Genomic DNA, 13,401 nt, shown 5'->3' with positions numbered 1-13,401 from the left:
TCAGTCAGTCTCATGTCAATCTTGAGTACCTATAGAGTAGCACTGCATCCTGCATATCTCCGAAAAGTCTTTATTTTTATTATAATTATAAAAGAAAGATGCGCTGTTCCGAGTCTTTCCGGAAAAAGCCGTGCGGCTGGGGGCGTATCGTGTGGGCGGAGCTAAAGAATGTCGAGCGCGCGCCGCTGTTACTGTGTTGAGTGCGTCTGAGAGCTGCGTCATCCCTAAAAGCGGAAAAAAACTTTATTCAACATAAAAAATGGCTTTTAATCAGATACAGCCATACATCTATGATCCGGAATCAGACCCAGAGGCTGAAGTTGAACAGGAGCAGCAGCAAAAACGACTAGAGCAGGACGTCAACTATGTGGTATAAGTTACACTAACTATATAATATGTTTAGCGGCTTGTGTTATTTAGAACACCATGTCAAGCGCGAGTGTTACAATGTGTGTGTGTGTGTTTACGCGTGGTTTGTGAAGACATGATTTGTAGTAAGCGGACTGGTTTTGCGCGTCAGGCTAGTGTTTACATAGAAAGACATGGAATAGTAGCGCATTTGAATGAAGAACCGCGCTTATTTAGTTCAACATATTTCCCCATTCTTTGTGTATTTTTGTTTGGAGTGCTTTTACAATACACAAACATACACATATAGTGGCCAGCTAAACAAATGTACACAATATACATCGCATGCTCCATTGATCAATACGTGATCATGTTTGGGCTAACGTTACTTGATGGGCATAGGCAAAAACAGACATTTGAAGCAGTCAAACCTGCGGTTCCAACGTTGGGACCTTTTATCATTGGGACCGCTCCATCCTTCAGTATTAGGCGATCTGAAAATCCGGCGTCGAACTGGGCCTTGTTTATAAAACAATCGGCACCGAAATGCAGGGAACAGACATAAATATTTGCGCAACTCAGTTGTTGATCCGGAAAAGCAAATTCCATCTGTACGAGCCAGCGCTTTGATGGGCGTAGCCTATTGCTTTCACGCGCTCTCTCTCGCGCGTGCGCGCTCTTCCGGTAGAATTGTCCGTACGGCCCATATAAGGAAATTCCGCCCTGTTGACGTCAAGCGGACCCATGATCGAAAAAAACTTTCCGAAACTTATGACTAACAGGAAGTACTAATTTTGGCAAAGAAATACTCCCATCAAACGTCCACCTTAGCTTATGAAATGGTGTCCATGTTTAGCATGGGAATCCAAGTCTTTAACAGTGCCAAAAGATCAGTATGCATGAAACAGCATTTCACCCCCCCTTTAACTCTAAATAACAGTTACAGTACTAATAACAACAGTAGTCTGTATCAGGGATAGAAATTAACTTTTTTGTCCACCGGCCACTGTGGCTGGTGGATTTCAAAATCTACCAGCCACTCAATGTTTTTACCAGCCACTTTCTTGTTTTTAAGCAGTTTATTTAATCTCAAGTCTCAATGAAATACTGACATTTTCTCTTTTTCTCTTATACAAACACAAACCATGAACTGATATACATTTCATTAAATGAGTAGGGCAGATTAATGGATGTGGCATTTGGATGATTCGTGGTCTTTTATGGCTTCCAGTTTTAGGTTTTTAGTCCCAACAATGAAACTATTAGTTTTGGCATCTTCTGAAGCGTGTTGACGACATAGGGTTGCCACCTTCAGTGTGGCAAAATAAGGGAAACCCATTCACGACAATATAAAATATCAAATGTTATATTATTTTACATTTGATTATTTCATTTATTTCTAAAGAACTCTTTAGTAGCCTATTTGGTGCACTTTAAAGGGATAGTTCTCCCAAAACTAAAACATTCTGTCATAATTTACTCTCCCTCATGATGTTTCAAACCTGTTTGAGTTTTTATGTTCTGCTGAACACAGAAGATATTTTGCAGAAAGTTTGTACCCAGGCTGCTTTGGGGGCACCATTGACTTCCATAGTAGGAGTCTTCCTATGTGTTCAACATAACAAAGAAATGTATACATGTTTGGAACAACTTGAGGGTGAGTAAATAATGACAGAATTTTCATTTATGGGTGAACTGTCCCTTTAAGCTGTCATTTCTGAACCAGTAATCACTTTTTTGACATTTCTGAAATTCAAAAATGTTTATATATATATATATATATATAATTTACTTGAATTATGATTATTTTATTTTGCAATTATTTGTCCCATTTTTATCTAAATATTCATTTAATAAATTTCAAACTTTATATGGCAGGATTATTTATGTATGATTAAAATGATACATTAATAATAACATTAATTAGGCTATAATCTATTATTTAACCTGTCTAAAATATATATAATAATTCTGTCTGCCAAGCTCTGATAATGTATGGAATATTATATAAATATATTATCCATTTAAAAAAACAATAGGCCTATACCTTTAGAAGCACGGATGTATGTCACCGCTGCTGCTTTAAGTCAGTCAGTCAGAGCAACTGAAGTGCTTCTCTGCAAAGTGTTCAGTTGGCCTGAGGTTCATCACGAGTTACTGGACAGACCCATTGATACCTTTTTTTTCTATTCAGCCCTATATTTGGAGATCCTCTTGCGTTCAAACGGAGCTCGATATGTTTTTAAAAAAACGCGCAAGTTTACAGCTCATGTTCTCGAGACTCCGCCGCTATGGCAACAAAGCCGCTAAAACGCAACCACGTGCAAATTAACTTCTCTACTACTTATTGGGAATTTGATTTGTAACACCACATTTTTTTGAAGGTGTGCCTCCTCTAAAAGTGTCCGCCGTCCAGGTGAAACATAAGGCTATGCTATTTTTATGTACCCGCCACGGTGGCCGGTAGGTGAAGCGAGTTTACCCGCAACAACACAAAATCACCCGCATTTGGCTGGTGGCGGGTGCTAATTTCCATCCCTGGTCTGTATGCTTGGTATGCTACAAACCAGCTTCAAGGTTCAGCTTTATTTTGAAATATGACCATATTCTCTGGCTAAATATTTTAGAACGCATCTACGAACCTTGTTTCCATGGCGACGCGTCGTGCTTCTCACATGACACAGCAGCCACAATAGTGCTGTATGACCGCCCTATTTTTTTTATTTAAAAAATTCACAAACTTGTTAACTCTGTCATTAATCTGATATTCTGATTTTCAAATATATGTGAGTGAATGTGTGTTAGTTGATCTATAATGCGTGATGGGTGTAGCCATGTTAGTTTGCGACAATCAGATCTGTCGGATTTACATCACATATATTCATCCTCGGCTCAGGAAATTCATGAAAGTGAGTGACCGCTGAACTGGGAGAAGAATAGAGTAAACTATAGTTAACTATAATATGCATCTCATGAAAAAAACGCGTAGTCAAATTATAACTGTCTGAAAGGATTGCCATTGTCGATATCACATCAGTATGTATTTTTTATTAGTACTAATGTGCATTTAAATGTCTGGAACCTAAATTAAAGGTGTTTGAAAACACTGAATAGTTGTGATATGTGACGAGCGCTTGGCGTGTCTCTCTCTCGTTCGGCACCAGCCAAAGCATGAAAGCACATTTGAATTTAAGTGGAATTTAAGTTATGGGTTTCGGTACCCAACCCTAGATATGCTTGACGTGTGCCGTGTTCTTGGAGACCTCTTAGTCTGGTTTAGTGTTGTAATATGTATAGGTTCGCTATGTGGGGTATTTAATATTTAACTGGGATGACTTAATTTCTTGGCTGTTTCTTCTGTCTTGAGAGTGAGTGAGTGTGTGTGTGTGTTATGGGGTAGATGGAGTGACTGGTTTAGTTTAAGTGAGTTTGGCGGCCCCTGGGGTGTCTGTAATAAGAGCAGGAGGTGTCCTGCTGTCAAAGAGTGTCTGAGCGCTCGCTCTCTCACACACCAGACAAGAGGGGGAGGGAAAGTGGAAGTGAGGATGAGGCACTGAACTGTAGTGGGAACATGGTTCAGATGGTGAAGTGTGTTTAAGCGATATCTCTTGGGATCTTCGAGGGTGTGTGCCAAACATACAGGATGAACTAAACATGTCTCTGCATCGCTCACTCAAGTGTGTTTTTATTGATTGAAATTTTTTTTTTCAAACCCCATTTTCAAGACACTTCAGACACAGTCTGGTCAATACTGGAGCTTAATTTGACAGTCTTAAGTGCCATTTAAGAGCCAGTAAATATGAAATCGATGCTACAATAATAACAGACTATCATGCAACAAAGAGGTAGCCCATTTTGAAAAATAAGTCTGAAAGTTTGTACAGAAGATTTAGAAATGATTAGATGTTTTGCTATGAGACAAACGTTTTATTTTTAAGTTTCTTCTATTTAATTTGTAATGTAGCACCAGTAAATGTCGCAGAGTTATAGAGTAAATGTGATTTTATTATACTTAAACCCCCCAAAAAAAGCTTTTTGTTTCAAAATCCTGCTTCTTTGAATATTAAACATGTTCTCATTGGCTGTTTTAACTCTTTCCCTGCCATTTGCCAGCCAGCGTTTTTGATCATTTTCACAATTTCAGAATATTCCCCAGAATATTTTGTTGTATGAATATCTAAACGTGCAATATATCAAAAGTAAGAGCAGACCCTCTGCTTTTAAACACAAAAAATATTTTATTCTGGCTTCATGCGTTCCTTTTTTATCAACTCTTGAATGTGGGTAAGTTTAATCAAAATAAAAAAAACATTTGGAGCAAAAAGCTGAGAAAATCATGTTTTTGTCAAAGACTACATCCAGTCGGATTCAGAACGATGATCAAAACACAGATGGAGTAGATTGAGTTCATCAACACCCCAAAGCTTCACAGTCCTATAGCTCGTCCTGGGTCAACATTTCATTCAGAAACATTAGGCAGTTTTGATTTCTATGCTGTTTAATGTTGATGATCGCGTTATTTTACATATGCATCTGCTTAAATGTGAGTGCTTGTTTCTTCACCTTTTTTAAATCAGGAGATTCAGTACCGTTTCAGAAGATGTGTAATAGCGCCCCCTACCGCATAACAGTGAAAACCAGCAAAGCCCGAAAATCCAGTCAATGGCGGGCAAAGGGTTCATTGGCTTTTTGTCACGCCACAGTCAATTTATGACTTTCAGAAAAAAAATTGGGAAATGCTGAGATATTGACCTGATTGAAACCTAGACTGAAACCTAACCTAGTAACTCTCAGAAGTTGTGTAGCAGCCAGCCAATCAGATTGAAACTTGCAATTTATCTTTGCAAAATGCTTCTGGTGATGTGTAGATGTTGTTTTATGCTGAAACAAAATTGCACATTAATGACACCTTTTAAAGAATGTAGCAAAGTGGCCATATTGTCAGACCTGAGGAAACGTTTAAACATAAAACTAATATCAGAAATTAGTCCTAAGCTTTGTTTGGGTGCGTTTAACCTCCCATCTCTCTCTCTCTCTCTCTCCACAGCTTTCAGTCTGGATACGGAGCAGCCGGACTACGATTTGGACTTGGAGGATGAGGTTTTTGTGAATAAGCTGAAAAAGAAGCTGGAGGTGGAGGCCCTGCAGTTCGAGGAGATGATTGACAGATTAGAGAAAGGCAGCGGACAGCAGGTTATTAAAAAGCTTCACCACTTACAATGTGAACTGCAGAAAAGGGGGAAAAAAAACTTTGGGGATTTCAGACAGGTACACGCAAAACTTTAAATTAAAAAGCAGAAGTGATTCTGTTAACCCTTTGTCTGAATTCAGGATGTCACTGTGTGGAATCCTTAATCTAGAAGTCCAAATTGGTAACTGAAGCAGATATCTAGAACATTTAAAAGATGAACCACTGTTAGCTAATGTCGATAATCCTAAAATATATACTGTTAATCTTGTTCATTTTTATTTAGCATGGATGCATTAAATTGATAAGTGACATAATTTACAAAAGATTTATATTTTAAGTAAATGCTATTCTTTTGATTGTTTTATTAATCAAAGAATCTTGAAAGGTTTTGCAGCCCAATTGTTTTCAACATATTCATAATTTTCACGTGACCGTCACACCGTTATAGGAACGCCCACCTGGAGGGCAAAACGAGGCTTTCCTCCATTGCCCGCCAGTCATTTTTACCAGGTTTGTAGTAAGTTTTAATGTAGTAAGACAGTGATATTAAAAGACCAAATTCAATATACACCTTATTGACGTTGCATACTTTGTACAGGCGTGTTTGTACAGTGTTTTTTTTCCCCATATGTTTCCCAGTGTTTTTTCATATTCGCTCATCTACTCGCCTGTATATAGTATTCATCATCAAAAAGGTTTAAACTGAACTTAATATTTGAATATCACTGTTATAGTACATTAAGGCACTTTAATGGTGGGTTGCATTAGTAAGAATTCTTTAGCCTGGCGTCGGTTCAGCCTTTTAATTCTAACGGTCTTTCTACATGGTTAATCTGCGTTGATTAGCATTAAACTTTGCCTAATTTAATCCTTATTGGTGCAACTCACCCTATAAGCGTTTGTCACGTTAAGCATTTAAAATCGTCCCGCTGTTTTCAGTGATTGAAATGCTGCAGCAGGTGCTGTATATGGATCACAAGTGCCCAAAACTTGCATCTTAATCACATATTTTTGTTTCGTAAGATGGAAAATTGACAGGCTTGTGCTGCAGTTCTAGGGCTGTTTTGCCCTCCAGGCCTCCGTGAAAGTCACGTGACTGAAAACGATGAATTAGAATGATTTCTGAAGGATCATGTGACACTGAAGACTAATGTAATGATGCTGAAAATTCAGCTTTGCCCCACAGGAATAATATATTATAATATATTCAAATAGAAACCGTTATTGCAATACTATTTCAATATATCAAATAAATGCAGCCTTGCTGAGCATAACTGACACTTTTTTGTTTTTCTTTTTTCAAAAACATTTTTGAAAATCTTACTAACCCCAAAATGTATTTAATTGAATTCATCTTTTTGTTTTGTTTATTATTGTTATTATTAATGACATTTTTCTGTACCACAGCTGGTGACCCTACAGGAAGCGAAGCTTTTACTGAAGGAAGATGACGATCTGATCAGGGAGGTGTTTGAGTACTGGAGCAGAAAGAGGAAACTGTGTAAAAACGGATCCCTCATCCCAACTATCAAGCAGGAAAAGCGGGACGGATCCAGTACAAATGACCCCTACGTGGCCTTCAGGCGCAGGACCGAGAAGATGCAGACGAGAAAGGTGAGTGATCTTAGTCAGAGCTGTGTCCGTATCGATGTTTTATTCTTAATCCTTTAATGCTGATCCTCTAACGGAGTAAACGGGAACGGATAGATGAAAGCAACTCAATACAGCAGTCACTTTGATCGATCTGTCAGCACTGAAAGGATAAAGTATTTGACACTTTTGTTTTCCTTGAAGTCCACAACTGGTCAATGCTAGCAAGCCATGTGGCGTAAACGGAAGACGGAGTTTGTGTTGTAAATGTCCGAGTATGTTTTTATAGTACAACAGACTCTTGCAAACAGCCTTTTTAATATCATGAGAATAAGAATAACGAATTAAATGACAATGGAAAACATTTAATGCATTTACAAACGTTCTTGTTTTATAAAGCTAAACCACTGCCAGCTCTTCAACTTTGTTTTGAAGTCCGTCTCATAATGACTTGCAGGAGTTTGCCTTACACAATCAGGCATTTAGTTCCTCTGTGTGGTCTCTTCTCCTTGCCAAACTTTGCCGTTATTTGTTGACTTTGAGTTTTGAGCATCACTGAACTGAAAAAAAGAACGTTTTTCATAGTTCATTACGTCAGGGACTAATGGTGATGATTAAACACAGTTCTGTGGTGGATGATTAGGCATCTTTCCTCTGCTCATTTTAAAACGCTCTTCAAGCATGAAAGATAAGGAGTGAACCTCATATAAAATAACAAACATTGCTCAGTTTATGCTTTAAACCAGGGGTGTCCAAACTTTTTTTAAAGGGGGCCGGATTTGATGTTGTGGACATACCCGGGGGCCGGTCCTTTTTCTATTATATATATATATATATAATAGAGTATATAATAGAGTTAGAACTCTATTCAATTTCTTATTTAAATTTAATAAGTGCTCTATTTAGATCACCACAGGTAAAACCACACTACAAAACATGCTTTTCTGACTTGGTATTTCTGTCTTTTTTCCAGTCCAAATATCAAAAAATTCTTAAATCAAGATGCTTTTACTAAGGAAAATTACATATTTTTTCTTGATTCCTGTCAATTTTGCTTGAAACAAACTAAATTATCTGCTAATGGATTAGAAAAATAATCTTCCAAAATCTTCCTTAAAGATTCCAAACAGAAACATTATTTTTCTTACCCCATTGGCAGATATATTTGCTTGTTTTGAACAAAAACTCACTTCAATTAAATTTATTTTCCAGAAAACAAGAACTAATATCGAATGTCATTTAACTTATCTCGTAACATCTTGATTTAAGAATTTTTAGATATATTTAGACTAGAAACAGGACAAAAATACTAAATGACAGCATTTTTTGCAGTGCACACAAGGCAAAAAGTAATACATACATTATATATATATATATATATATATATATATATATATATATACACATACATATATATATATATATATAATTCTATATCTAGAATGATATTTAGTCTAGACATATAAATACAAATGCACAAAACTGCAAGTTTATGACAAAACATTGTCTGCAGTTGGCCTTTATTACTCATTTAATACATGTCTACATTACAAATTAAATAAAATTAGATATTAACCTACATTTCTGACAAATTACCACGGTTACTGGTCTTACCACAGTAAATCCATGATAAATTCGAAATGCGAATTGTTGTTTGAAAATGATTTTGAATCGGCTCAGCTGATTTGCACGTTAGTGTTGTTTATTAATTCAGCGCTGTTTAACTGGATTTAAATTAAATCAAATCATAGAGAGATTAAGTACCGGAGACCTCTGTGCCGAACTCGAACACTTCTCACAGGCTTCGGAAGGCTGTTTAGTGGCCGCGTGATCGAGACTCTCAGCAGGTAAACACATTTGTTCAGAGTCAGAGCTCGCGAGTTGCGCAGAGCACAAGCAGCGCTGTTTCGTTCCGCTTTGGGCGCTGTTTCCCTGGCCTAAAGTCTAGTACTGCCACCTCGCGGTGACATCGTGAAACTGCATGATTTGTAAATGATCCGTGGCGGGCCACATATAATACATTTTAATAGACGCGCTGCGGGCCGTTTGAAAATCATCCCCGGGCCGCATTTGGCCCGCGGGCCGGACTTTGGACACCCCTGCTTTAAACAATGAATGGGCGTTAATCAATGTAACAAAGGCCCATGATATGTACATAGGGATGCAGGATTGAGTCTAGACTGCATCCTATTCCCAATTCCATTTAATATTTCTGACTCAAAAACATAAAATGAACAATAACCCTAACTATGTAAGAAAAAGTAGTGATGATACTTGTTTTTATGGCATAAATAAAAAATTGCGGAGTGTCTATTTACACCAAGCGCAAATGGCTATTCACCAAGCTATTCGCACTAGCTCCGCCTAACAATGCCTGTTTGGGAAAAACAAGATAAAAAATAACGGGAATATTTCAATGCTTTTAGTGGCGTAGTCCGTAAAGCATTAAGGCTTAAAGATCTAGGTTTTGACGCGATTGACCCGGGTTCAAATCCGCCTTTTGCAGAGCTCGCTCTCCTCTCTTTTCCCATCACATCGGAAAGGAATTTACTTTCAATAAAAATTAAGAAAATTTAAAAAAAAATGGAAATAAAGTGCCTAACGAAATGTTTAGTAATAATAATAAAAGCATTTATTGTGTAGGTGTAGGGAGGGCTCTTTGCTGTTTTCTGATACTTCCTGAACTTCACATTATTTGTAGTGCAGCCATCCGTAATCGCAGGAATATTTGTCATTTTAGTAAACAACACACCTTCAGCTTTCAAAATCTGTCGATCATATCATGAAATAGAAAGCAATAAATGTTTGGTGCTCTTTAATGTGTCCTGACAGATTTCGACCTTGGAAAAATTGTCAAATTGACCTCAGAAAAGCCATTAATTAGTTTTGGACGTTGAGAGAGATTCAACTGCTGTGTTCATTTTGTTCCACGTTTGCTTTCAGTTTCGCGTCAGTTTGGGTAGCGCACTGCCACCTAGCGGTGAACTTCGGAACAGCAGCATATACTGAAATGAGCGAAGTCATGATATTGAACTGTTTGAAATAAAATTTATATCTGTATTTTCCCAGTACCGGTATACCACACATCCCTATTAGGTGTGCAAGACATACTGTACGACAACATTTATAAGCTTCATTAGGAGGAGGCCAAACTCAGTGGCCAAGTGTTGGATTAAAATGAAAAGGAGGGCAGATGAGACAACACATGACAAAATTAAAACACGTTTATTATTTTGTGGCACTTTAGAAAATAATTTGGTTCGTATTGTTTTTTCCATTATACCCCTTTTCCACCAAGGCAGTGCTGGTTCGGAGCCAGAGCCTAGTTTCAAATCGGTTCTTTGTCTTTCCACACCCAAAGCCCCAGCTCCGAACCAGGAAAAGTGGTTCTTAAGTAGCACCAAAACATTGCTGGTCTAGAAGTAAGAACCGCTTGCGTCAGCGGCTGGGGGCGGGATTACCGTGACCAACAAGACGAACACAAACTTGTAACCGCCATTTTTTAAATAGCAGCTAATCGAGCTAATAGCTGCTTGATTGTAATCTCTGTCTATACAAATTCCAGCGAGCTGCATGAATGCGTTGGATTCACAGTTTTGATGCTGATGTAGGATCGTAAAGCCATGTGCATCAATAGTAACGCAACGTTTGTCATTGTTGATGGAAGGCTTGTTCGAGATTCATCAGTGCTGTGCAGACCGATCGGCGCATGACAACGAGAGCAGACGACTCCTTATGCTTTTGAATCGATCATGCTGTATTTTGATATCATACGCTGATTGCATGTGCAGCTGCATCTCGAACGTGTGTTTCTCGCTGGCTTGCTATAGCGTTGCTGAGAAAGATGAGACTTATACAGTGACGTAAGACCTGGCTCTGTGGTGGCTCTCTAGCATGTGGAGAGGCAAACCGGTTCTTAGAAGTCTGTTGAACCAACTGCGAACTGGCACTGGCTCTGAATTAGCACCCGGTTCATTCTGGTGTAAAAGGGGTATTATAGGAGCCAATGGCTCCTTAATTTATTTATTTTTTCTGGAGCCCTGAGCGCATGTTGCTTTCATCGATGTTTAAAGTGCTTAAAGATGCTTTGGCCATCTTTTAAGTCTATCTTTTCTCTTTGGAATTTTAAAAATGACTTATGATTGTACTACTTGTTTTAAATCTTATTATTACTATGCTGATGGATTATCATTTGTGTCTACTTTGTAAAGCACTTTGGGCAACTCGAGTTGTAATTATACAGTTATATAGAGCTCCGGAGGTCACTTGCCCCATTCTGTTTACGACGCCATTTTGGCGGGCAGGAACAGCCGGCGCCAGCATTCAAGGCAGTTTCAAGGCAGTGGAGTTCACTGCGCACTTTAATTCAAAACACGTAGACTTGTACGTAGCATAACAGATCCCTATAATGCCCCCGGGGTGCTTTTCACGTGTATGGATAAAGGAACGGATCGCTTTCCTGTCAGGACACCTGTTGCACCAGCTGTGTGCAAGTTACAACTAGCCTAGTTTTGACGTAAATGGGCACTAAGTTACAACTTCTGTACTCCTAAATATTTGCGTTGCACCATCAAACTTAGTTGAAACCTAAATCTACGTAAAAACTAAATATTTACGGAAGCCACTGATCAGGAGTAACATTAACTGATAGAATAGCAGGCAGACTGAACTGCATCAATACGCTCTGGTTTTACATGACAGACTTCGGGTGCGTCTCAATCATCTCCCTAGTTCAGTAGTCAGGGCACTGATCAGGGATCAGCCCATTGACTTATGTCCTGATCAGTGCCTTGACTACTGAACCAGGGAGCTGATTTGAGACGCACCCTTCAATTCTTTACACGTATATGATAATGCTTACATTTTAAGAGAGAAAATATATGAATAGATTAACGTTATATGTTAGCAGTTAACACACGCGCCACTGTGTGCATCTGTTCCATAGGTCCGTGTTGTGCATTTCAAATAAAATCATTCTTTTTTTCTGTATTTATTTATTTATTGATCCTTAATTTCGTTTCAAATAAACGCACTCATGTTATTCATGATTTAATGGGAACTTATTTGTATCATTAGTTACGTGAGGCAAAAGTAGTTTAGAATGAAGAATAAACTGAAATTTTTAACAACTTACTACGATAGAATGATTACCCCTTTGCTTTCCCAAACACCATTTTTTTCGGTGAACCCCCCGGGAAGCTATTGGGCTTGTTTTGGGCTAGTTTTGAGTAACAATTGGGCGGGTATTGTTGTGAAAACTTGGCAACCCTGTCTGCACGCACGCTGGAAGAAGTGAGTGTAAACGATGTTTGCCGGTGTTGTAAACAAGAATTTAAGGATACACTGAGTACTTACCAACACCATCATCATTTCTGAGAGAAATAGTGAAGGTCAATGCATATACGAACAAGTTCTCCGTTTAGGATTAGAACAAATTCAACCCAAGCGCTCTTTGGTGACATGGATGCTTGCGTTACTGTTTATCATCTGTCCGTCATCGTCTAAAGCCCGCCCTGACAATTTGATTGGTCCGAACAGCTTCTGTTCGGGCATAGTTGCTCCACAACGGATCAAGTCCAGACCGAACTTCCCAAACTCAAATGTTGTGTGGGGCAAAAGTTAATTTGAAAAGTTCAGCTGGCATCCAGGCTAATCAATAACTTTAATTCAACATAAATCAAAGGTTATGGTATTATAGGTTACAAACCAATGACTTCAGTTTCTGTGTTCTTCTGCAATTAACTTTTCTAAATAGTAGTTGAGTATATATGAAGTGTACTAATGTTTTTGGTCATGACTCCCCAGAACCGTAAGAATGACGAGGCGTCTTATGAGAAGATGCTCAAACTAAGAAGGGACCTGAGTCGAGCCGTCACCATCTTGGAGATGATCAAGAAGAGAGAAAAGAGCAAACGAGAACTGCTTCACCTCACATTGGAGGTTGTGGAAAAGAGGTACGTAGACGGACTCTCAGGCTGTGGATGTGTCATCAGTGGTGAATGATGAATGCACAAGATTGAGCTTAACTTTGCTTTGCGTTTGAATGTGCGTAACCTGCTTGACTCTAGAATTTTCTTAATTGCTTCTGTAATTGTTTTACTGTGCGTGCATTCATGCATAATGAGAACGGGTCATGTATTTTTAATTGGCTTAGGCATCATTGCATACCCTAATTAACGGGCTTGTTTTTATGGCTAAATGAACAATTATGGATCACCTTGTTTGTTCATAAAGGGCACATGATCAGGCTCCATTATTCATTTGTCATCTTT

The 13,401-nt window shown here is 38.4% G+C and overlaps 1 protein-coding gene across 2 annotated transcripts in view; it reads left to right on the top strand.

Moving 5' to 3' along the window:
* The window catches only part of epc1a (enhancer of polycomb homolog 1 a), a 66,996-nt gene that overhangs the window by 43,534 nt on the left and 10,061 nt on the right, over window positions 1-13,401 (top strand). For both annotated transcript variants that reach the window (XM_079801715.1, XM_079801714.1), the window contains exons 3-5: window positions 5,396-5,541; window positions 6,947-7,153; window positions 12,935-13,083. In XM_079801715.1, the coding sequence (XP_079657841.1) occupies window positions 5,396-5,541; window positions 6,947-7,153; window positions 12,935-13,083 (502 nt within the window). The remainder of the gene's footprint in view (window positions 1-5,395; window positions 5,542-6,946; window positions 7,154-12,934; window positions 13,084-13,401) is intronic.

Source organism: Gobio gobio, assembly GCF_949357685.1.
Source record: "Gobio gobio genome assembly, chromosome: 20".
NCBI lineage: Eukaryota > Metazoa > Chordata > Actinopteri > Cypriniformes > Gobionidae > Gobio > Gobio gobio.
This window is presented reverse-complemented; position numbering and strand designations above follow the sequence as displayed.